Source organism: Phasianus colchicus, chromosome 2, assembly GCF_987193195.1.
Source record: "Phasianus colchicus chromosome 2, bPhaCol1.hap1.1, whole genome shotgun sequence".
In the NCBI taxonomy this organism is placed as follows: domain Eukaryota; kingdom Metazoa; phylum Chordata; class Aves; order Galliformes; family Phasianidae; genus Phasianus; species Phasianus colchicus.
Genome location: NC_143437.1, coordinates 104,789,020 through 104,814,082, shown reverse-complemented (window position 1 = coordinate 104,814,082; position 25,063 = coordinate 104,789,020). Strand labels below are relative to the sequence as shown.

Sequence of the window (25,063 nt, the reverse complement as noted above, 5' to 3'; positions counted from 1 at the left end):
TAATGTGGGCAGCCCCGAGCGCGGCGCGAAGCCCCCTCTGCTGGCGGCCTCTCCCTCATTCGACCTCGCGCGCATCGAAGATGGCAGCCGCAGTGCGCGCTATCGGCAGCTTGGGGCGCTTCGCGGCCGCCGCTAAGTATTGCCCGCCCCGCCGTCCGGCGACTGAGGGTGAGCCGTGGGGGGAGGGAGCCGTGTGTGAAGAGGGGGGTCAGTGCTGAAATGGCGGGTGGGTCGGGTTGGGGGGAGTGTGGAGGCCTCGCAAGAGGGTTTGTGAGGGGTAAAAGGCCGTGGGGATGGCGCTGTGAGGGGGGTGTGGTGTGGAGGTGGCAACTGAGGTGTTTGTGAGGGGTGGAGGGAGGTGTGCTGGTGTGTGGAGGTGGCAGCAGGGGGGCTGTGAGGGGAAAAGGCGTTGTGTGGGGGTCACCAGAGGGATCTGTGAGGGGAGGGAGGTTGCAAGTTCTTTACTATGAGAGTGGTGAGGTGCTGGAACAGGCTGCACAGAGAGGCTGTGGATGCCCCGTCCATCCCTGGAGGTGTTCAAGGCCAGGGTGGATGGGGCCCTAAGCAGCCTGGTCTGGTATTAAATGTGGAGGTTGGTGGCCCTGCATGTGGCAGGGGGGTTGGAGCTTCACAATCCTTGAGGTTCCTTCCAACCCTGGCCATTCTGTGATTCTGTAAGGTCTGCTTTTCCCACTGGTGAGGGCTTTGTATATTGGGAGTAAAGGGGCTGTGAAGTGGTGTGTCGTCACATGGGAGTCTTCCTGGGACATGTGAGGGAGTTACTGGGTAGGGTGGCTCTGTGTATGTATCGCTGTGGAGGCTCGTGGGGATGGGAGTTGCTGAGGTACGTGGTGAGGGGGTCCTTGTGGGGAGGGGAGGGCTCCTGGGTGTGTGCCTCCTTGAGGGAGCTGCCATACCATGCCAAGATCTCACCCCTGTGGCCTCTGCATCCCCACAGTGGGAGATATCAGTGTGTCACCATGTCCTCGGGATCTGTGGTATCCCTAAAGGACAGCTGTTCTCTGTATGTCTTCTGTACATGTGTGTATTTGGGGGAGTGTCTGTGTGGCTCTGGAGGTGTCCCATGGTGTATGCTGAAGTGACAAGGCTGTCCTTGTGTCCTTGCGTGTGTGCATGAGGGCTATCCCCATGTCCTTGGATATCTGTCTGGCTCTTGGGGCTGCTCTCATAGCACCTCAGTGTTTCTATGCCCCTGGGGGAGACCTTTGTTTTTGGGACCCATTTGCACGCACTGGGGGTGCCAGGAGTCCCTAGGTGGCTGGGGAGTTCCTCTGGTGCACCATAGTCTGCCATAATTCTGGTGTGCAAGCATTTCTCCCTTATGCATTTGCTCCCTGACCTGATTTGTAATGCTTCCCTATAGAAGTTCCAAAGAGAGAAGTCACCAGGACCACAAGTGAGATCTGAGAACAAAACTCAGGCTGTTGGAAGCAGACAATTTTTGTGCTCTGAAGGGCCTTAGAATCTTCTATGGATGTGGAGCTGAAGCTAGTGGTGTTTCCTGGAACTTAATGCCTGTCTTCATATGGTGTTGGAGCAAATTTGTGCATGACCCTGTTGCTACAGGAGCAGAGTGCTGCAGTTGATAACAAGCAGAACTGTGGGAACTCCAGAGGTTTCTGGGGCCATCGTTGGTGGATTTGTTTCTTCTAGTAATGTTCTTCATTACAGTCCTGGAGCTGCTGTTGCTTATCATAATTAATAGTGTTGTTCTGCTGTAACAAAGCATTTATCAAGCAGCATGCAAACCTAGCTAGGGCAGGCCAGAAAGCATGCAAAAGTCAGTAAGTAGGCTAAAGAAAAGCTCAGGAGCAAGCCCTACCTGCTCAGCTACATGTGCTGACAGCTTCCCAGAGGGGACAGTGAGGCTCAGTGTGCCAGACATTTCCCATCTTGCAGCTTACAGGAGAGGTTGGAAGTGCTGCAGCTCGTCTGCTTTGCTCAGTTTAGCTCAGGACTACAAGGAGCCTTTTCTCAGCCACCTATGGATCCCGTTCCCAGCTCGAGTGGTCTGCCATCTCTGGGTGAGCACGGGGAAGTGCTGGGTAGGGAAGTAGCAGGGAAATGGTAGAAAAGAAAGTGGGAGGAAATGGGTCATGGCTAGCTGTCAGAAAGAGGTGTTTTCCGATCTCTGCTGCATCTGAAGTTGTGTGCTGAGTCCTGGGAGCAATTTTTATGAAGCATTCTTTCTCCAGACGGTCTTTCAGTTGGAATGAATGAAAGGTAAAATTGGTCTATATTCAAAAGTTTTAATTCTGGAGTGACTTGTTAGTTACATGGCAGAAGTGTGCATCTGGCCTGATGCTGCGCTGTTTCCTTCAGAATCACAAAGGAGGGGTTTCTGGCTCTGATCTTGGCAAGTTACCAGCACTGTTGCTGAATGATTTGATCCCTGAAGCAGACGTGCTGTGACTAAATAAACATGGAAAATATCTTCCACATCCACAACTAAAAGCACAAGTGTGCTGGGATCTAAAATAAAAGACTCTCAGGCTGATGAAACCTCACTTGGTTGTTAAGCTGTTTTTACTCTTGCGACACTAGCAGTCCTCTAGGAGTTTGTATTTAAATTATGGTGAGATCTGTTCAGCCTCGCCCTGGATTATTTTTCCCCCTCTTCCTATCTTTTGTTTTGCTAAACCTGAAAGCAAAGTAGAATTCAAGGTTTAAGTTTTTCTCAGAAGCAGTCTGTTTTGTGTGAAGGAATTTGGAAGAGGAAAACGTGTTTGGCTGTAGGATAAGGTTAATTCATTTTTTCAGGTTTTTCTTCTTATTATTTTGAATTGGGGTCATACAATGGAGGAAGCTGTTGGTAAGCACTGGGAGAGATGTTGCTGTCCCTGCTCTACCAGAATCTGATTGCGGGTGTGGAGGGAGAACATGATCATCTGCTTTGCAACTGAGATTCGTTTGATCTCATTCTCCTTCCTGATATGTCTAGAAGTAATGCAGGATTAAAGTGAAAGAACTCAGACAGTGCCAATCTTCTTGGCAGAACACTGATGTTGTTTTTGCCAGGTTAAAATGCTGCTAAGTTGTAAGTGCAGAGTATGATGCTGAGGAGCATCTTTCAGCAAAGAGATTATTGTCAAACTGTCCTCAAATGTGTGCTTAGTTTCAGAAATACCTGTCTTCAGCTCGCTAAAAGTTTAGGGGAGTTGACTTTGGCCACAGCCATAGCAACCTGGGCCACGCTGTGGCCTGCAAATAATTCAGAGTAGCTTTGGAGTGGAAATCCATTCACTCGTTGTTTATAAGATGGCATTTGGGCGCAGAGCGACGCACAGTTTCCATCCTGCAGCACGGCCCTGTGTGTGTGTAGGACCTGAGGAATGGAGCACAAAGGTCACAGCCTGCTGCCAGCACTGTGGAGGGGTGGAAGGAGGGTCAAAGTGCAGGGGAGCTGCAGCCCTGAGCTGTGTCATGGGGCTGTGGGGGGGGGGAGAGCACCTGCTTGTGGAGTGCAGGGAGGGATTGCAAGCTTTCCTCTGCTGAATTTTCTACCTAATTGCTGGGAAAGGAATTGTTTTCCTCTTGAACATGCTATCAGCAACATACCTCCCCCAGCTAAGTTTACCACTGGTAGGTGTACACTATGGTGTAAGAAGCAGCTTTGACAGTGATTCGGTAGAAGAAGATCCTGTTGGTCAGGATCAAGGTCACATGAACAGAGCTGGGATTCATGTGTGTAGCAACAGGTCGTTGGACAAAATACAGTTTCTCAGCAGAAAAAGGAGATTTGGGATTTCACTTGCAGACAGAACTTGTTTGTATGGTGTTTGTATGGTCTGAGTTTCTGGAGTGCTTTGGAACAAAACAAGTTTGTCTGGGTGCTTCTTCGTGTAATTGGTAGGGATAGATCTGATATTTAGTTGATAGAGAATGGAAGAGAGAATAAACATTGGGTGCTCTTGCTCTGGCTTACCAGGTGCACTCCCTGCTGTCTATGAGGTAATGCTTGTGTTGGCACAGGTCACAGGCACAAGTGTATTTTTGCAGGAATATTTGATCTATGCAGAATGTAACTTGAAGGCTTCAAGCTCCCCAAAGTGCAACAAGATCTGAAGGTTACTGTGTTGAACTGTGCACCCTGATGGCAAAATACCCCCATGTGCTGCCTCTGTCTCTTCTCAGCTTTTGAGGAATGAGGATTTGGTTGTTGCCCTCAGCTTGGCATTCCTGTATTGGAAGCTGCAGGGTGGCAGATGTGTGTGAAGGTCACTTCCATAGCATGGAGTGTGCTGAACTCTGCTGGTAGCACAGAGCCTTGAAGAGGGAGCTGATGATCAGGATTTTCTGTAATGTTGCTTGGCACAGGGGGAGACAGGAGGATACATTAACAAGGGACACTGCAGTTGAAATTACTGAGCATTCATATAACATCTGCAACATCTTTTCTTTAGGCTATGCTTGCCGTAATGTCTCCACCTCCACTGCTCTTCAGGGTAAGCTTGAAGACTTTCTATGTGAGTTCATCTTCTTTCCTAAAACCCATTGAACATAAGCTGATAACGTGTTTGCATTTGTTTCCAGCTAGAACCCACGTGAGCTATGATATCAAAGGAGATGTTGCCGTTGTACGCTTCAACACACCAAATTCAAAGGTACTGTTTCAGCTGCAGTACAGAAGAGACATTGAAAATGCTGTGATTTCTGACCAAGATCATCCCTAACCTGCAGCTTTTCAAAGTTGTGGACAAAGTAAAAATTGGACAGTGAACATTTGGACATTTAATGAGAGGGTGAGAGGTGATGGCCTCGAATTGCACCCAGGGGAGGTTCAGGTTGGATATTAGGAAACATTTATTCTCCAGAAGAGCAGTGAGGCATTAGAACAGGCTGCCCAGGGAGGTGGTGGGGTCACTGTCCCTGGAGGTGTTAAGGAAACATGGAGATGTGGCACTGAGGGACGTGGCTTAGTGAGCACAGTGAGGATGGGTTGATGATTGGACTCGATGATCTTGGAGGTTTTTCCCAGCTGTAATGATTTTGTGATTGTAATTGTACCAAGCAATGGTCTGAGTGAATTCCTGAATGGCCTGTTCCTTCTGTTGACAGATTGGAAAATGCATTCAGGTTTGCCATTGGCCTTGGCTTTTTTTTTTTTTTAATCAGACTGTCTTCCACGCATGTTTTCTTAATTGGAGGTTAAATTCCACCATCTCCTGCAATCCCTATTTACAGTGTTCGTTTGTTGCCTTCAGGTGAACACTCTATCCAAACAATTGAATGCAGAGTTTACTGAAGTAATGAATGAGATTTGGGCCAATGAAGCAGTCAAAAGTGCCGTCCTCATCTCTTCAAAGCCAGGTTCTTTTATTGCTGGAGCAGATATTGAGTAAGTTTATGGGTGTTATAAGTTATGCTGATGGTGTTTCCCCTGAAGTCTAGTAACCAGGACCAGAGTCCTGGTGTGCTTTGCAGTCTGAGCACTTTGTCCCTGACATCTCCCCATGGGTGAGGCAGAGGCTGGGTGTGAAATCCTTGTGCACCGGATGTGCAGCTTGCTCAGACGAAGTCAGGACCTTGATAAAAAGGAGCTTGGCTTGTCATTAAACTCGATTTGCTTATAGCACTGGGTCATTCCTTCCTGCGTGCTGGGGTGCAGCCAAGGAAAGTTCCTTTCCTGGCTCTGGGGTTAGCATTGTGCTTTGGGCTGGAACACAACAAGAGCAGATAATTTACATGCAGAGCTTCATTTAAACTGGGTTTGAGTGCCTGGTTGTCTGCCAGCATGGCCCCTCTATGAGGCAGGACTTGGCTTCCTGCCATGTAAAGCATCCAAGCAGCCTCCCAGGCCATTCACTGTGGGGAGCTCACAGGGTGTGTGGGTGCTCTCGCTGGGACCTGGAGTGCTGTTAGTCCTGACCTCAGGCAGGGCAGAATTATTGTTTAAAGACATTAAAAGCCAGAAAACTGTAATCGTTCAGGAAGGTAAATGACAAACCAGCCTTTCAAAAAACTTCTTACCTTTTGCTCTGCTTGTGACTAAAGCCAGGCACTTGATATGTGATATGGTGGAAAGGAGGGAGTAGCGACGGCAGAGCAAAAGGACAGGCTGCATTTAAGAGGTGCCTGCTGGCCTCAGCACTACAAGCCTGCTGAATTGTGCCTGCCTCCATGGGGCTGAGGGAGTCTCTAATTGGCAGAGTGCAGCATCAGAGCCTTGGCCATCTGCTTCTCTAAAAAAGTGATCCTGGATTCTCCCCGCACCCTTTCTGGCAAGTGCTTTGAGTTTTCCTATGACCCCTTCCTCTTCTCCCCCAAAGCCTTTCAAAGCCCTGACACAAGGAAACTCATTCACTGCCTGCAAGCACAAACCAGTGTCAGCGTGTGGTGACTTAACCCACTGAATTTAGTAGTCTTCCTGCGTTGTCAGTTAATCTAAGACTGTGGGACTGAATAGCTCTGGTCTGTCTGTCAGTCACTGGAGCGTTGTGGGAAAAGGGGAGCAAACTCCTTGAAGCACTCTCCATTTTATTGCTGTTTTCTCAGTGCTCTTCCAGTTCTGATCAGCCTTTCTGCCTCACTGCAGCATGATTGCAGCCTGCAAGACTTCTCAGGAAGTGACTCAGCTCTCTCAGGAAGGACAGAAGATGCTAGAAAAAATTGAGCAGTCTCCAAAGCCCATAGTTGCTGCCATCAGTGGCTCCTGCCTGGGAGGAGGACTGGAGGTACTGAGCAGTTCTGGGCCTGCTAAGCAGCAGTGGGAGTTGGTAGCACTGGTTCTCTAAGTTATCCACATGATGCCTGCAGGTCTACCCTGTGAGGGTTTTGAGACCTGACATGAATTCATTACATCCATTCAAATGAGTTTGTGGCGAGTTAATGGTTTGGAGCTTCTGAGCTTCAGAGTTCTGCCATGCTAATTTTCCTGCTTCTGTCAGAAGACAGGTAGGCAGATATGGTGTGTGTGGGCCAGAATAATATTGAGATGAGAGCATCCCGGGGCAAACAGGCTGTTTCCAGCGGGCACTGAATTTGCATAAGTACTGCTGGCAGAGTCCAGGCTGGAAATGAGTCTCACATCCCAGCAGCTCCTGTTCTTTTAAAGGTTCTTGTGGGAGGGATGAGTGTGGGGAACCTGGCCAGGCTCCACCCTGGTCTGCATGTCCTTCTCCCTTGCTTCCCTCTTCAGCTGGGTGCAGTATCTGCTTCATAATCTCCACTTAGTGTATTGTAAACTAAGACTGCAGTAACTCGTAGAGCAAATTTGTTGCTAACGTGGAACAATATCAACAAGGGAATAGTCTTGAGTTGCTTGCATACTTCTTAAGCAATCACATCTTTACAAGCACAGTGGTAATTGATCTGGACTTGGTGATGAAGTGATTATATCATGGGTGATCTGTAAATGGGATCGTGCTTTAAGTGCAGTGTGACTCTAGCCCTTAAGGGTCTCAATGAGATTTAAATTAACGAGGTTTGAAAATAGATTGATTCAGATTGTTAGTCTCATGTTCATGTCAGTAGCTCCTTGTTACCATTAGCCCTGAGTGTGCTAGAAGAAGTCATGAACGAGCAATGAAGGAATTTGAGCAGCTGAGTTAGAGACTCAGGATAGAATTAGGAGGAAAGCCTAAGCAGTGTACAAGAAACATTTTTGATAGATGCCCAGTTCTTCTGTGGCCTTTCCCAGGGAAACCTTTAGTTGTCCCTTCCTTTTTTTTTTTTTTTTTAAGGTTGCCATTGCCTGTCACTACAGAATAGCAACGAAGGACAAGAAAACAATCTTGGGAACACCTGAAGTATTACTGGGACTCCTGCCAGGGGCAGGGGGAACTCAGCGGCTGCCAAAGATGGTAAGTAGGAGAAAAACTTTACACTGTAGTCTCTTCTGCTGCATGATATAGTCCCTTTTCTAAAATCCCCTTTCTGTGCTTCCAGGTGGGACTTCCTGCTGCCTTTGATATGATGCTGACTGGAAGGAACATCCATGCTGACAGAGCAAAGAAGATGGGTCTGGTTGACCAGCTGGTGGACCCACTAGGTCAGACATGGTGCCTCTGAGTTGCTACGAAGCTGGTCTGCTGCCTGTTGGTTAACCGCTCCATTTTAATGGGGGGAGAAGTCATTGATGCCACAGTTTAGGTGGAGCAGAGTATGTGGACTGCAAAGTTGTTACCATTTTCTGCAGGATAATCTTCGTTCCCACTGCTGAAGCATGAGCACAAGGATCTTGAAATGTCAGGCTAAAGCTAAGTGAACAGGGGAAGGTTAGCATAGAGGGCAGCAGGCGCGTTGGCTCGCTTGCTTAAGCTAATGCTATAGTTGAGAACCTGCATTCCTCATTTATCATGTCAGAGGACCAGATTGCAATCTGTAATGGAAGAATGGATGATCAATGCCTATGCAGCTTGCAGAAGTTAATTCCAGTGGCATATCTTGCGAAGCCAACCCCCACAGCTTAGGCACTCTGAATTGCTAACTGACTTTGAGTTGGATGGAGATGTTCCTTGCAGGTTGCACTTCCAAGTTCTCCTGAATGTGAAAAAAATATATATACATATTTTAAAAGTGCTGCTGTCTACCCTGAGAAATGCAAGGGAAGCTCCTGTGTGTCTTATCTTGGACCAGCTGGATGAAATGTTATTAGCTTTGTTTTCACTTATAAAATAGATCCATGGTACCCAGGCGTGAGTTAAATCTGCTGATGAAGCTTTACCACTGTATGTATTAAGTGTGAATTGCCTTTAAGAGCTAACTAGAGTGGCTTTTTATACCAATGATTACTAAAGAAGACTGAATTTTTTGAAAATGTGTTACCATTCTTGACTCAAACCAGATTAGGACATAAAAGGAACACAAAAATCATGATATGCAAGCATTGGAGACTTCTCTTGTTCCTTCAAATAGCACCCAGTGCCAAGAGGCTTTCTTATCGAGTATTCTCATGTTCATTCTCAATGTGTGCATGAAAACAGCTTTATTTAGCTGGGGTAATGCTTTAGTTGACTGGAGAAAGCTTTGAAGGAAAGAGATAGCATTAATTAGGAGGCAGATTCATGAATTGCAAGCAGTTCTCCTTCAGTAAGGAGCTTAATGTGCTTAATGATGTGCCCAAATCTAACTCTGGCATGTGCCTTTTATATAATAAAACATATTTTAGTTGATAGCTTGAGGCTCCCTTGGCTAGGATACTGTAGCAGTTAGAATGTTGAGGCTAGATGTTGCTGTATGTAGTACTAGCTAAAGCAAGTGAGAAACTTCTTGCACTTGAAGGTTGAGGGTTTACTGGACATTAGATGCAGTACAGGTAGTTTTCAGGGTTGTGGTGTTGGGTAACTGTTGTCTGCATGTTTGATAGCAGCAGTGTTGATAAACCTCAGTTGTGCAGATTTTCTGTGCTACATAAGAAAGTAGAGGCACAACAAGAGGGAGAGAGGCAGAAAACTTGAGTTCTGTTCAGATTTTTATGGTGCCTGCACTTATGCAGAGTGAGAGAGATAAAGGGCACAAACTGCAACAAGAGGGATGAAAAGGTCTCTATAGTCAGACACTGAATTGCTAACTGACTTTCAGTTGGATGGGGATGTTCTTTGCAGGTTGCAGAGCAGAAAAAGGTCTTTACAGTCAGGCACTGAAAGAAGGATCTAGAGAGGTGATGGGAACTTCATTCTTGGAGATGTTCAGAGCCTGCCTGAAATTCCTCAGGCCATTCCTGAGCAACCTGACCAAATTCTCCTGTTAAATCCAGACTTTGAACTTGGCCTTGCTTTGAGCAGTAGGTCAGACTGTCTGGCCATGTTCCCATCCAACCAAAGCCTTTCTGTTGTTCTCTGAAAGTAGTGTTCATGTTTAATTGGTGTACAGCTATTGGCTTCCGTTGGGATTTTAGCATTTCTGTATAAACACTATGGACGTGACATGTCTTGGAGACCTTCAGAATTGAGAAAAGTCAAAAGCAGGGAGGGAAACAAAGTGCTGGCAGTTCAGAGAAATATCCTGTTGCTTTCACACCCTCTCTTCTCCACATGAGCTGCTTCCATCAATGATAAATTAGGCTGTGTTTCCTCAATACTTCTCTTTTGTTCACAGGGCCAGGTGTGAAAGCTCCAGAAGCACGAACAATTGAGTACTTGGAGGAGGTAGCAATTGGCTTTGCCAGAGGGTTAGCCAATAAGACTGTGTCTGCCAAGAGATCAAAAGGACTAGTACAGAGTAAGTCTGGGCACCAGGAAATGAAGTGACTATTAATCCAGCTTTGCTTCTCAGAGATAAGGTCATGCTCCTGCTTAATTTTGCCATCAAAGCAAAGTTATTTGATGCTGTAAATTGTCTCCTGAGCCAGGTGGGTTGATAGTTAGAAGGTTGCTGTGCAGATCTGATCTTCAAGTAGCATGGCCAGAGCTGTGCCTGATGGCTTCTTAAGCATGCTAGAAAGGATCCAGGCTTATGGGATGAGAGGAGCAACTGCCTTCAGCAACTGTCCAACCTCAAATTTCTAGTTTCAGGTTCTGTACAAAGCCTGTGTAATTAGGTGAGGAGTGGCACACTGATCTGCCCTGCACTGATTCTCTTTAGTGGTGCCCTTATGCAGTTAACAGAGCTGAAAATTATGACATCTCTCTGTTGAGTTCTGCTTTACTGTTATATTAGGAGGATACTTTAGCCCTAGAAGAGACTTGGTCCATGGAGAAAGCCATAGATGCTCTTCTGAGTAGATCATGCTATCTGTCTAACTGAGTTTCTGGTGCACACTCCTATTGCAGCTACACAACAGTCACACCTCCAGCTTGCATGGGGCCCTGGGCATCCTGGTTTAGTGGATAGCAGTCCTGCCCACAGAAGGGTGGTTGGTGCTCAGCGATCCTTAAAGACCCTTCCAACCTAAGTGATTCTATGATTCTACTCTTTAACTGTTGGTGTAGTTATTTTAAGGCTGGTTACAGGTGTAGCACTGTGCTGAGACATGCTTTGTTCCATCTTGCAGAGATAACAGACTATGCAATGGCTCTTCCATTTGTGAGGCAGCAAGTCTATAAGACAGTGGAGAGCAAAGTTCAGAAGCAAACCAAAGGGCTGTACCCTGCTCCACTGAAAATCATTGAGGTAATGCCCACTGTGAGACAAAAAAAAACAAAGTGAAGATGGATCTTTGGGGTAAATAACAAGGCAACAGGCAGGGGGTTAGTGTTTCCTTCCTCTGAGCCAAGCCATAGGCACTGATCTTTATAGAATATGGGGATTAGTTGTGTGGTCTATCAAGCAAACACAGTAAAATTCAGAATAGCTTCCCAGAACACGATCACCAATTTGTATGGTACTGGAACAACAGGTTGCCCAAGGAGGTTGTGGATGCTCCATCCCTGGAGGCATTCAAGGCCAGGCTGGGTGTGGCTCTGGGCAGCCTGGTCTGGTGGTTGCACATAGCAGGGGAGTTGAAACTAGATGATCATTGTGATCCTTTTCAACCCAGGCCATTTTATAATTCTATGAAACCCAAGAGAAGGAATGCTTAGCTTGGAATTCTTTGTCTATAAAACTTGTCAGTAAAACTAGTGCTGTTTTCCTAGCACTAACCCCACAAAATGTTAAAACTTAATTCTGTAAGTAGCACAGGCATCATATTACTTACAGATGTTATCCCTGGTTGGATTTTTGTTTTTTTTTTTAAGTGACTTCACCTCTAAAACCTGTGAATGTCACCCTCTGACTGAGATATGTGACCTTACAGGAGCAGAGTCCTACTGAATCCATAAGGTTTGTGTAAATACCAACCTGGCAGAAAACTCACTGCCATGGTACTGACTCTGCACTAGGACAAGGTGATCCTTAACTTTGCTCTGAACAGCATGGACAGGACCCAGAACATTTGAAATGCTCTTTGAATACTGGTGAGGGGTCACTGGTAAAAACAGGAGGTGCAGCTAAGCAATTGTTAAAGCATAGCTGTTGGTGGATGTGCCTTTAACCTTTAATCTTTATTGTTGTTTTTAAATAGGTTGTAAAGGCTGGTCTTGATCAGGGGCGTGACACTGGATACCTCACCGAATCCCAGGTAAGAAGATGAGATCCCTGGTAGCAGTAAATAAGCTGTATAGCTGTGTGGAGAGTTTAACCATGCACACAAAGGATAATATTCTTCACAGGCTGCCCAAAATGGTGCCTGGATCCCTGCCCACTCTTCTGCAAGTGAGGCTGTGGAAAAGGCCTATCTTGAACAACAGAACTGGTTTTGTGTTTGGTTTGTTGTTGTTGTTGTTCTGGTTTAGTTTTTTTGGTTTTTTTTTTTCAGGGTTCTTCATCTGTGAAAACAGTTTGTGTTTCTTCTCATTCCTGTCTGTTTGTTCTTCCTGGGCTGGGAATAATCAGGCTGATCTAGGTTTCACGTAGCAGGACTTTGTGTTTGATTTCTCTGTATATCTGAGCAATATTTGTTTGTTCTGATTGACACATGGGACAGGTAACCTAGAGGTGTGGCTATGGTGATGTCATTTTCAGGACTGTTTCCAGCTAGTTTGGTGCAAGCAAGTAATTTCTCCCAAGAACAAACTTCCATTTTCACCAACACTCAATTTACTTTGACACCTTTCTTCACCATTGTCTTTGCTGAGGATGTTGTCTTTTACTCTTTTATTTTTTTTTGCCATTTGTCTGATTTTCTAGCTCAAAGTAGTTTGTGCTGGTCCTTTCTCACTCATTGATGATCTTCAGTACTCATGAACATTAGATGCTTTTGTGGTGCTTTTGTTTGTTTGTTTTCAGCAGTGGTTTCTCATGCAGAACAAGACTTCTCTTTCCTTGTCCCTCAGTGGAACTGGCCTTATTTAGCAACCACTCCAGTGGGAGTACTGCTAATACTGGCCATTCAGAATGACCTCAGCATGCTGGAGAGCTGGGTAGGCAGGAGCCTTGTGAAGTTCAGCAAAGGGAAGTGCCAAGTTCTGCCCCTTGAGCAGAGCAGCCCCAGTTTCCAGCACAGGCAGAAGAGCCTGGACTGAGTCCAGTAAAAGGTCACAAAAATGATTGGAGGCCTGGAGCATCTGACGTGAGGACGGGCTGAGAGAGCTGGAACTCTTCAGCCTGGAGAAGAGAATGCTCAGGGGGGATCTTAGTGTGCATAAATACCAGAAGCAATAAAGAAGGAATAGCTGCACACTTCGGTATCCAGTGGCAGGATAGGAAGTAATGGGGTTGTGACTCATTGATTCTGTGAAATAAACCCCTGTTTTGTCCTTCCTTTCCATTCAGTTCTTTATTTCCCTGCCATGTTTGTTCAGTTCAGTACCAATAACTGTTAAGTAATTTGTTTTTTCTCTTTGATCTCAATTTTGCAACATCTGTGCTCTACTCAAACTTAGTATTTTTGATGCAGATGAGGTAACCCTGACCTCGCACAGTGGTTCTGATGTCATTACCTGAGCACTGCTAGCTTTGCAATTCGTGGATCCCCAGAAGATTCACAACATGCCCATCTGTTTATCTGTGTATTTGGGCCATCTGTCACATCACTGCTCCTTCACCACCGTTGAAATGCAGCCCTCTCACATAGCACTGTCTGCAGCCTTCATCAGCTTTTCATGCTGCTGTCTGGCACATCCAGCAGTTTCTCATGTTTTGTCAGTGGATTGCTTTGTTCTCTTCTGGTGATGAAGTCCTGGTCTGAGATGTAGCTGTCTGCCCTGTACCTTAGCAGTGACCTCCTAGATGCACCCCCAGAACTGTCTGTTCTAGTTATTCATTCCACCCACATTTGATCTGATGCTGAATAAAAGACTCAGGATACTCTGTTCCTTACAGAAAAGAATGAGTGGTTTATTTCCTAATAGCAGCAGGATGAAGATCTTACCAGGAACCCCTGAAGAATAAGAGTTTGTGTCGTGCCTTTTCTAATGCCTCCTCCTTTCCCTTAGGATAGGAGAATTACAGATTCTCTTTCAATCTTCTTGTTTCTGATATTTTAACAAGCCTTTAACTCAGAGGACAGTAGTGAGGGAAGATACTGCCTGCTGCACATTCCCTTATATCAATGGTTTTCCCTAGCTGATTTGGCTCAGACAACATCATTAGTTTGCAGTCGCCGTTTGCTGTCTTTTGTCTTCCTGTCTCCTTTCCTCTTTCATGCTGAATGCTGAGAGATTATGCAGGCCTTTGATTTTATGGCCTCTTTGTGATCATCTGCAAATAGCACCAGAGTCCTGCTGTCAGTGAGAATTGGCCTGTTTAGAGATTTTTCTCAAAGTCTGAGTGCAGGACCCTTTCACTTGGAAGCAGCTGGGACAATGGCCCTAGCTAGTGCAGGATGCACGTGGGAGAGAAAGGGTAGCTTCTTGTTCTAGTCTCATGTCTGTAAAACATTATCACTAGGGGAAGCAGAAGTGGCTCCTGCATTGGTCTGTAAGACCCTCAGAGGTGGCAAGGCAGCAGCTTCACCTCGGGTTTACCCTGCCAGTGAATGCTCCTCCCCAGAGCTGTGTTTGGAGGTTCCCAGGATGAGTGGAAATGAGTTTTGAATGCGTTAGTGGGGAAAGGAGATGGACACACAAAAATGATGGCTGCTTTTGTTCTCTGGCAAACTCCTGCTCTTGTAAACACTTCTGTTTGTTAGAAGTATCTTTACATTATATTGTTCATGGGAAATGACATTGAGCAAGCAGTTTCTTACTGCTGGCCTGTCTGGGAGGTAATGATGCAAAGTGAGCTGTGCCTAGCACAAAAGTTGCCCTGTGCAAAGAGGACAAACATACTTTGTGCTTTCATTTCCAGGTGACTCATCTACGTGGCTGTGCCGTGTTTTTTCATCTGTGCATGCTTGGAAGTATGACAGCTGTTGAAGACTTAAGTTTTTGCTTCCCTCTTCCCTTTCTTCCAGAATTTTGGCCACCTTGCAATGACCAATGAATCAAAGGCTCTGATTGGACTTTACCATGGGCAGGTGCGCTGCAAGAAGAACAAATTTGGAACACCTCAGCGAGAGGTCAAGTAAGTGCAAATGTGGGGGGGCTGAAGGAGAAGCTGGAGGACATCTGCTGATAGGCCAAAACCTTGAGTCCTGAAAAGCAGAAGAGAGATTTCCAGCCTTGGAAATGTTAATCTTCTGTCGTTTTCAGGTCTCACCCACAAATTAAGTCTTTTTGCTTTTTTAAAAATAGTCCTGTGTGGACACAATTCAGGGTGGACATTAGGAAAAATTTCTTCTCTGAAAGAGCGGCCCAACATTGGAAGTCTGATCAGGGAAGTGGTGGAGTTACCATCCCTGGAGCTGTTCAAGAAGAGGGTATATGTGGCACCTAGGGATATGGTTTAGTGGTGATGGGTCGGTAATTAGACTTTAAGGTTGGAAAAGATCTCCAAAGTCATAATGATTCTATGACCATCTATGTGAGTCTGACCACAGCAATGGAAACTCAGCTATTTCCAGCTTGAATGCTTTCCCCCCACACACTTTCACCACAGGACTCTGGCAGTGCTGGGAGCAGGGCTCATGGGAGCTGGGATTGCACAGGTTTCAGTGGATAAAGGGCTGAAGACCATTCTGAAAGACACAACGCAGCAAGGATTGGACAGAGGACAGCAGCAAGTCTTCAAGGGGTATGTGAGCTTGCAGGAGTTTGCTTGGCATGGGATGGGACTTCCCTTACTCAAAATATTCTTTTGTTTGCTGGCAGTCAGAAACTTGACAGAAACAGACACCTGTTCCCTGGAAACTTCTACCATTAAATGTCACAGAAATATTTTCATGTAAGGTTGCCCTATGCAGTGTACTAGGTGTTGCTATGAAATAGACCCAGAGTACTCAGCCTTAGCCCCTTAAGTAGGTGGACCACCTAACTGATGATTGCTTTGGCTTTTAGGTTTATCAGTAGCTTATAGAGCTAAGGTGGGAGGGAGTAGTCTTGGCTGATATACCAAATTGTGTGAGCAGGGTTCTCCTTTTTCTGGATGGCAGGATAGCCCAGTGACAGTCCTTCTGAATTGGAGATAGTATTTTGGGTCCCTGTTCCAGGAGGTAGGGATATCCTTGGTGTCACAGTGTACATCCAGCAGTCTGGGCTGGCCTGTGCAGGCTCTCTGACAGATGTTCTTCCCTAGGCTGAATGGCAAGGTGAAGAAGAAGAGTCTAACATCGTTTGAGAGGGACTCTATTCTCAGCAACATGACAGGCCAGCTAGACTACAAGGGCTTTGAGAAAGCAGACATGGTGATTGAGGCTGTGTTTGAGGACATTAACATCAAGCACAAAGTGCTGAAGGAAGTGGAAGCCGTGAGTATTGGTTTTGAGCAGCTACACCAGACATGGCCACTCAGGGTGTCTTGCCCAATGGATTTCTCACATCTTATGCTGCAGGTTACTCATTTCAGTACGTGGGTGAGCGTCAAGGCCAGACTTCCCTTTCTGTGAATAAGGAGTCATTAGTTCTAAGCTTAACGGGGACAGTTCTAATATCCTCTGACTCCTGGGAGCTACTCCAGAAAAACTTCCATTCTTCTGAGACAGAATGACAGTAATGTCCTTTGGTATCTCCACAGCTTGTCCTTTACCTATCCCTGGCTTGCTGCCACTGCTCTTCTTTGTTCAAGAGCACAATTGGGGAAATAACTGTTTGCTAAAGCAGTTGTCCTGTGCTCATCTGAAGTCCCTCACTGCAGCATCCACTGTGGTTACAGTGGACTGTAGAGTCACAGGAGGTCTGAGACTGAGTGATACTGCAGACCCCCAGTGGAGATCAGCAGCCCAACTCAACCAGGCCTGCTTAGAATAGATGTAAACCACTGGCAGAAAAAATCAGGTTTTCCTCATGCCTCAGCTGTTAGCAGGTGCTGGGAATGCTCTGTGCTAGCACTGTTCTGTATGACTGCTCATCACATCTGACTTTGAAGGCTGTGCATTTAAAGTGTCTGTTCCACCCCCTGCCACAGGTGATCCCTCCTCACTGTATCTTCGCCAGTAACACATCTGCCCTTCCAATCAACCAAATTGCTGCTGTTAGCCAGAGGCCAGACAAGGTGAGTACCCAGTACAAAAGAGCCTGTGAGTCTGATCTCTGCTTTGCTCGCCGTTTTGCCACTACAGACAACTCAGCAGAGATCTTCTTCTTTTTCCCCGGAATGTGTTAATGCCCACACGGGCAGAGAAGCTACAGAAGTCTGAAGCCGGGAAAAGCTCCAGACAGGGAGACCTAAGTCATTTTAATGGTTGGTTAGATGTAGGAGATACTTTCCACAATGGGAATGAGCCTCCTCAGGGAGGAAGCACTAATCTGGCAGCAAAAAAGAGAAGAAAAGGAGGCTGGAAGCTGAATTCAGAGGTCTGAAACTAATGGGGCAAGAGCTGGGCTTTTTGAGGTAGGTAGGATATGGAGGCAGTAGGATCTTGAGGAGAAGGAAAGGGAACCTCTGGAGATCAGATGGAAAATATTCCGGAAATATAAAAGCAGAGAAGCCTTTTGTTGGTATCCTTAACGTGTTAAAATGGTCTAAAATTTACCCAGGGTAGTGCATTGCCTGAGCTGCTCATCTTACAGTACAAGTTTCATGGATATCTGTAAGGGTCATAGAGTCACAACATGCCCTTTCCACTGTTGGAGGATTCTGTGACCTTCATGAGTCTCTTCTTGGTTTGTTGTTCAGATCCTAGTTGCATTGGAAATGCAAATTGCATCTTAGTTGTTCATACTTGCAGATAACATACTCTTGCTGAATAAATTGTCTAATGACTCTTTATGGGGAAACGAATAGGAAATCAGTTAACTAATTAATATAGTTTCTTTAATTAGTTTTGCAGACTGCATATGTCCTTCAAGGTGCCTCTGACTTGTGCAGATCTTAGTGCCAAGTGTAGCTTCCAGGAGGCATGAAGGTGATATCCTGATTACATGGCCATGTTAGGAGGATGAGGCATACAGACGAATAATCACTTAAATGCTGGAGGAAGGCTATGTTTATCTCTGTAATTAGTTGCTGAAAGTGTGCCTTTTTGTCCTTAGGCTTTATCACACCCCTTTACTCCCCCCAAGAAAAAAAACTACTAGCTGAACTCTGGGATTCTGCTCAGTATTTGTTTCTTTCACTGCTGCTCCACATCCAGACTCCAGAAGGAGCATTGCCCAAGCATGTCGCCGATCTCCCAGATTAGGTCAGGGAGCACCTGCATGTCACACAGTGCCTGTGCTTCACCTGGGGACTGAGCTTAGCTGAGATTCCTAGACAGGTCAACAAGTTTTGCTCCCAGACCATTAGCAGAGGGTTGAGCCGCACTCTTGATCCTATAATCATCATACCTAAATCCTCACTGAAGCAAGAGCTATGGGATGTGGGCTGCTTCCTTAGGAAAGCTGAGGAGAGAGTGGAAGAGTCCTCCCACTGGATAGGGATACACTAAAGCCTGTGGCTGGGCACTTGACTTTTTTTTTCCAGTAGTTTACAGTGCAACACAGTGTTTCTTAACCCTGAGCTCTTCCTCCTCCCTAGGTGATTGGGATGCATTACTTCTCCCCTGTTGACAAAATGCAGCTGCTGGAAATCATCACTACAGACAAAACATCCCAGGACACAGCAGCTTCTGCTGTTGCTGTTGGCCTCAAACAAGGCAAAGTCGTCATTGTGGTAAAGGTGAGGGAGCACTGCACTAAAAACAAGTTGGGATTATAAATAAGAGTGGGCTTGTGCACTGAAACAAGGCTCATGTGGCTATGGATAAGAGTTACTCATGCAGAGAAGTAAAAATGGAGGTTAGAAGACAGGTGCCTAGCTGATCCTTTAGTTGTCCCTTGGATCTACCTTGAAGGGCCAGAGACACAGGAAAGTCTGGTGGGTCAGCACAAGAAGCTGCATCCCTGCTCTAAGCAGCTTCTAGGAGGCTGCAATCTGTAGAGGTATCAGAGATGGAACAGAGTGTGGGCAGGACCCCTCTACCTCTTCTGTGTGGGGAGTTGCAGGGACAGAGGGGCCTGTGAGCAGTAACCATCCTCTTCCTGGATCTAAATTTTGTGTGATAGGTGTGCAAGTGTAGAGGAAGAGTTATGCAAAGCAGAGGGAGAAGAGAGGTAGAAGCTGGTTACAAACTGCTGTGGTCTATAGGTAGAAGCAGCATTGTGTCAAAGCCACCATGGAGTATTAGGCTGATGGCTTCTGTTGAGCACACAGCCTTCAAAACAGAGCTGGTCTCATGCTTTCGTAGTAGCTGACAACCAGCAGTACTGCATCAGTTGCAGGGGAGGTTCAGCCTGTAGGCTCATGCCAGTTTGGTAAGTGTAGTTTTGGACTGGTGTTTTCACTGATGTGTGAAGCTCCCAGTAATGCAGAGCACGTCTCTCTGGTGATGCTGGGAAAACTGGCCTGCCAGAAAGTGCTCCAGGCGTCTCTAAAGGCCAGTAGAGATACAGTGCTGCTTCTGTAACCCTCTCCCTCATGTCAGATGCTTCCCGGAATGGTAGTTTGTAGCTTGTCTCCTGCTTCTTGACTTTGCAAGCAATATCAGAGATGGAACAAGTTTACGCCTGTCTCAGTTGTGCTTGGCACTGTTTCTCCTCATCTTCCTGTTGGATTTGGTGAAGCCAGGCGACTTCTGCAACCTGCCTGGGTCCTCCAGGCATTATTTTAAATAAAATTTTGTGGGGATTTCCAGGGAGTAAACCATTACAGCTTTAAACACTGATAAGTCCTATAGATAGAAGTTGATCAGGGAGTAGACTGCATTCCATTAAAATGGAGTTGAGTGTCTCTGCCATGCATGTCAGTGCCTGAACTGCAGCCTGGGCTGTAAAACTCAGTTCTTGTGCTGCTGATAGAGGCGGTTTGTTCCTGCAGGTTGTTCTCACCTTCTTTCCTATTGTGCTCTTCCCTAGGATGGACCTGGTTTCTACACCACCAGGTGCCTGGGGCCAATGCTGGCAGAAGTGGGCCGAGTTCTCCAGGTGTGTATTGCATTGGCTATAGTGTCCATCAAACAGTAATTTAAATTCTGCTGCTTCCTTGCCCTGTCAGCCTGGTCCAAGTTCTGGCTGAGAAGGGAAACTGGGTAAGCCTGCAAGACAAGGAGCAACTCAGGCAACTAATGGTGTAAAGTAAACCCACAAAATGGCTGTCTTCTCACTACGTCCCTGACATGCAGCTGAAGCTGCAGAGCCGTACATTAAACTGTTAGCACTTACTAAAACAAGACCCTTCCTGGTGTCTGCTAGGGAGAGGTTTTCTCCCCAGATCTTGGCTTGGAAATACTCACCAGCTATAAAATTCCACTGAAGTCTGATGATTGGCTTCTACAAGATTCCAAACCCTTGGCCCAGTTTATTCAGACTCGTTATTAGATATGCGTTCTCTCACTAAAGTGGTTGGGAAGCTCATTTGGACAACTGTTGCAGTGCTGGATCTAGACTTCAAGCCATTTAAGGTACATATTAGGCAGAGTGTGCGTTGCATTTGCAAGGATACCCCTTTATCTGCACTGTGGTCTGCTCTGTGCTGTGCCATGCATTGCCTGCAAGGCAGCTCTCCCAAAGTTCTGCCTGAGTCCAGGGCTGCAAAGTAGAGGGCAATGTTATGCACTCAGCATTCAAAATAGTGATTGGGAGCAAGGTAGGGGTTTATCTTGGCTCTGCTGCTGACCAGAGCAGGCATGAGAGAGTCTTTGTGGGCTAAAAGTCAGGTTGTCCTCATCAGGGTATGTCACAGCACACAAAGACAACGAGCAAATCCCTGCCACCATGTCATACCCTTGCCCTGTTCAAGGATTGAGCTGGGCAGGTTTTTGTTCTCTTGAAAATATCTTGCGGAAGAGAGTCCTGTCCTCTGGAACTTGGTGCCACCTATAATGAATTTGCATCCCACTGTGTTAATGAATGAAGTGAGGCACCAGCCTTGGTGCCTGTGGTTATCTTCAGCCTTTTCTTGGACGTAATCTGGTCTGATGAGACCTGGTGTCTAGGGTTTTCCTCTGCACAAAGTCAGGGGAGAACTGGGAGCTCTGAGAGCACAATTACACTGCTCCTTTCTGTTCTCAAGCAGCTAATGGGGCTTGTCACAGTCTGTGATCCCAGATGAGCCTTTCTACCCCCACAGTGGTTTTCCAGAAATCTCACTTCTTTTCCTTCTATCCCTGCAGGAGGGTATTGACCCAAAGAAAGTGGATGCCATCTCTACAGCCTTTGGCTTTCCAGTGGGTGCTGCCACATTGATTGATGAGGTTGGTGTGGATGTGGCCACACATGTGGCTGAGGATCTTGGCAAGGCCTTCGGCGAGCGCTTTGGAGGTGGCAGCATCGGTTTGTTCAAGCTCATGGTGCAGAAGGGCTTCTTAGGTGAGGTGCTAGGCTGTTGTAATCCAACATTTCCTTTTTTGTCCAAGGAAAAGTACTTTACATCCATTAGCCTCTTCTGCTTCAGGTGAGAGCAGACAAAGCAGTCCTAGGAAAGGGATGGGAAGCTGTACCCTGAGTAAGCCTTGGGACCTTCCTTTGCAGAAATGACTTCCGCAGGCAGAGTTGCTGCCTAGAGCAAAAGCAGCAAGATACCATGAAGTTCTGCCTAGCTCTTTCATTGGACCTGCACGTGCAGGGACATGAAAAGCAAGTGTCTGGAAACGAATGTGCTGAAATGAAGCGAGCTCTGACCTTAGGTTTATAGAAGCTCCATGTGAGGGAAGGTGATGGCTCTATCCATATGTAGAAGCTGTTTCCTGGTGGGTTGAAGAGTCAGCTGTGCCTTTGAGCATGCCAGAATGGAGCTTTGTGCAGCAGTGGGACCTGCACTTGGGTCATGGCAGCTCTCACCCTCCAAACAGTCTTTGCTATGACCAGAACCTGGCAGCTTGTCATCTCTGTCCCTTACAATCAAGGACTGCATTTTTTTTTACTGCCAAAGCAATGCAAATGGTGACATTATTTGGCTGTCCTCTGGACCTAGCAAAGGCATTGGAGCCTGGCACAGGTAGCAGCATTTTGCCAAGGAGGCAGCTGGACATGAGCCTCTTCCCCCTCCTTCTTGGTGAGGCAGCAAGCAGTCTTGCTGTGAAGAGCAGAGAGTCTGCCTGTGCTGGGAGAATCTGGTCACATTAACAGAAGTGAGAGTCACAAGTTCAGAGGTAAAGGTGTTGTGAGTGTGTGAGACAAATGGCAGGATGTGACTGTCTTTTTTTTTCTCCTGGCAGGTCGCAAAGCAGGGAAGGGTTTCTACATTTACCAGGAGGGGGTGAAAAACAGGAGCTTGAATTCTGGCATGGATGAGATCTTGGCGCAGTTCAAGTTGCCAGCTAAACCTGAAGTGTAAGTACCTGCAGCACTGAGTGGTGCTGTAGTATGGTTCATGCCCTGCCCAGCTCCTCCTGGCTCCAAGCACAATGTCTGCACCAGGAGCCTTGAAGGATAGCATTGAACACAGGGTCACTCTGGATGCCAGTTGGCTGTTACCAGCTACCATGTAGGGGAGCAGGCTGTTGGCTCAGGAGAGCCCGTGCTTGTCGTAGAGCATCCTTGAATTCATCAGCCCTTGCTTGAGCGCCTTTACAGAAAGGTTTCCTGTGGTGGCTGGGTTTATCAGAGCAGGTGGGTTACCATGGCCTTCATGTGTCAGACTTGTTGCACAGCCTGACGCTGAAATGTCTCTTGGAGCAGCTCCCATCTGGGAGCTCAACTCCTTGCATTCTTACGTGCCTGCTTTGAGTCACAGCACAGAACTTGGCAGTCCTTAAGCTCACATGGCTGGGGATGACTCCAATGAGAAAAGATTCCTCCCCAGTCCTTTCCCTGTCCCTTCTCTTCTTTCTTCACATACTCTTCTGTTAAACTACTGTCTTAAGCTGCGCAGCCCTGAAAGATTTGTTTCCTTGCAGCTGTACTGATGAGGACATCCAGATGCGCTTGGTAACGAGGTTTGTGAATGAGGCAGCCATGTGCCTGCAGGAGGGGATCCTCAGCAACCCTGTGGAGGGAGACATTGGTGCTGTGTTTGGTTTGGGCTTCCCACCTTGCTTGGGAGGTAAGTGTCAGCTAACTGGTACATCCCTCCTTGCAAGTTCAGACTAGGAGTGGAATCGAAATAATTTGCCCCAGCTTGTCCTCTTCCTTGCAGGCAGCCTGGTACCCCCAGGGTGTTCTGTAGCATGCAGGGGCACTCAAAGCTTTGCTACCAATCTTAGGGTGCACATTTCAGACCAAGCAAAAGCAACAGTTGGGGCTGACACAGAGGGCTGCACAAAGATGGCAGCATGCTTCTGATCCTCTCTGGGCTGGATTCATACATAGGATGAGGTACTGGCTTCCTGTGTCGGCAGCTGGGCTTCTTCTCTGGAGAATGTCCTATCTGGGACACTTTAGTATCTTCCTCAGACATTGGCAGTGGGGTTAAGTGCACCTTCAGCAAATTTGCTGATGACACCAAGCGTGGGGTGCAGTCAACACACCGGAGAGACAGAATACCATCCAGAGGGATCTAGACAGGCTGAGCAATGGGCCCAGGAGAACCTCGTGAGGTTCAACAAATCCAAATGCAAGGTCTTGCGTCTGGGTCAAGGCAATCTCCGTTACCAGTACATGTCGGGGGATGAAAGCTGCTGAAAAAGACCTGGGGATACTGGTAGATGGGAACCTAGATGTGAGCCAGCACTGTGCCCTTGCAGCCACGAAAGCCAACTGTATCCTGGACTGCACCAAAAGAAGTGTGACCAGCAGGGTCGGGGAGGTGATCCTGCCCCTCTCCTCTGCACTGTGAGGCCTCACCTGGAGTATTGCATCCAGATGTGGAGTGCTCAGTAGAGGAGAGACATGAAGCTGTGGGAGTGCATCCAGAGGAGGGCCACAAAAATGATCCCAGGGATGGAACAGCTCTCCTGCAAGGACAGGCTGAGAGAGCTGGGGCTGCGCAGCCTGGAGAAGAGAAGGCTGTGAGGTGACCTGAGAGTGGCCAGTCAGTAACTAATGGGGAGCTACAGGAAAGAAAGGGACAGACTCTTTAGCAGTCTGTGGTGATAGAACAAGGGGAAATGGTTTCAAGCTTAAAAAGAGTAGATTTAGGTTAGATATAAGGAAAAAGCCTTTTACAGTGAGAGTGGTGAGGCACTGGAACAGGTTGCCCAGAGATGTGGTTGATGCCCCATCCCTGGAGATTTGCAAGGCCACTCTGGATCAGGCCCTGAGCAGCCTGATCTAGCTGTGCTGTTCCCGTTCATTGCAAGGGAGTTGGACTAGACCACCTTCAGAGGTCCCATCCAACTCTAAGGATTATATGGCATATCAGCCAAATCCAGTGGTGTCACCTTTCCAGAAGCCTTGGTGCTCCTCCCTTCTTCAGCACGTGTCCCCCTGTCCCCACAGGTCCTTTCAGGTATGCGGACTCCTATGGTGCCAAGCAGCTGGTGGACAAGCTGCGGAAGTACGAGGCCGTCTATGGCAGCCAGTTCACACCATGCCAGCTGCTGCTGGACTATGCCAACAGCCCAGGCAAGAAGTTCCACCAGTGAGCGTGGCCCACAATGCCCATCTGTGCTACACCATCAACCTGAGCCCTGGGGCCACTGGCGCTCTACTGACACCAATTCTCTTTAAGGTTAATCTGCAAGGCACCCTAGGGAGGCAGGGAAGGAAGGAGGGTGGTAGCAGTTTGCCTTGTGGCTTGTATTCATTTCAAGTGCCTTATCAGCTACTGTGCGTTGGGCACATCCGTCCTGTGCCGGTGTGAGCCTGGTGGCTGAGAGAGAGAATTCCTTCTGCTTTTACCTCCATGTTGTACCTACCTGTGCTCCTGGGGCCTGGCAGGCACCATCTTCCACATGACTGGCCCTGGGGCCTTGCCTTTCCATGAACCTCCACCAATAAATCTCCATCTCCTGGGTTTGGACTCCATGCCTGCTTCTCATCTGCTCTTGCTGGGGCTCAGCCACTTGGCACTGAGGAACAGAACCACTCTGGGGTGGAAATAAAGCGTTCAGGCAATCCTCAGGGGTCCTCTCGGTATGTCGTGGGCTGCCCACGCTTGCTGGCAGCCTGCTGAGCTGTGAGACCAACCAAGAGGAGGGCAAGGGGGGAGTGGAAAAAGGCCGCCAGTGCAGAACAAAGCCCTGCTCTGTCACCTCTGCCATCCATCAGTGCCTGCGAGGAGCCTCCGG

At 47.3% G+C, this 25,063-nt stretch overlaps 1 protein-coding gene across 1 annotated transcript; it reads left to right on the top strand.

Moving 5' to 3' along the window:
- Nucleotides 1-14: 14 nt before the first annotated feature.
- HADHA (hydroxyacyl-CoA dehydrogenase trifunctional multienzyme complex subunit alpha) lies at nucleotides 15-24,789 on the top strand. The gene is made up of 20 exons (XM_031596016.2): nucleotides 15-168; nucleotides 4,425-4,466; nucleotides 4,555-4,625; nucleotides 5,226-5,359; nucleotides 6,557-6,695; nucleotides 7,704-7,823; nucleotides 7,909-8,011; nucleotides 10,060-10,182; nucleotides 10,955-11,073; nucleotides 11,966-12,022; nucleotides 14,837-14,946; nucleotides 15,421-15,555; nucleotides 16,057-16,228; nucleotides 16,885-16,971; nucleotides 18,436-18,576; nucleotides 19,812-19,880; nucleotides 21,068-21,263; nucleotides 22,112-22,226; nucleotides 22,793-22,938; nucleotides 24,273-24,789. The coding sequence occupies exons 1-20, from the start codon at nucleotides 81-83 to the stop codon at nucleotides 24,416-24,418; spliced, it is 2,313 nt and encodes a 770-aa protein (XP_031451876.2). The 5' UTR covers nucleotides 15-80; the 3' UTR covers nucleotides 24,419-24,789.
- The last annotated feature ends 274 nt before the right edge of the window (nucleotides 24,790-25,063 follow it).

Coding starts and splice junctions, on each gene's coding strand:
- HADHA (XM_031596016.2), top strand. CDS start 81: ATGGCAGCCGCAGTGCGCGCTATCGGCAGCTTGGGGCGCTTCGCGGCC. Junction 4,467..4,554: donor CACCTCCACTGCTCTTCAGG/GTAAGCTTGAAG, acceptor ATTTGTTTCCAG/CTAGAACCCACGTGAGCTAT. Junction 14,947..15,420: donor ACACCTCAGCGAGAGGTCAA/GTAAGTGCAAAT, acceptor CTTTCACCACAG/GACTCTGGCAGTGCTGGGAG.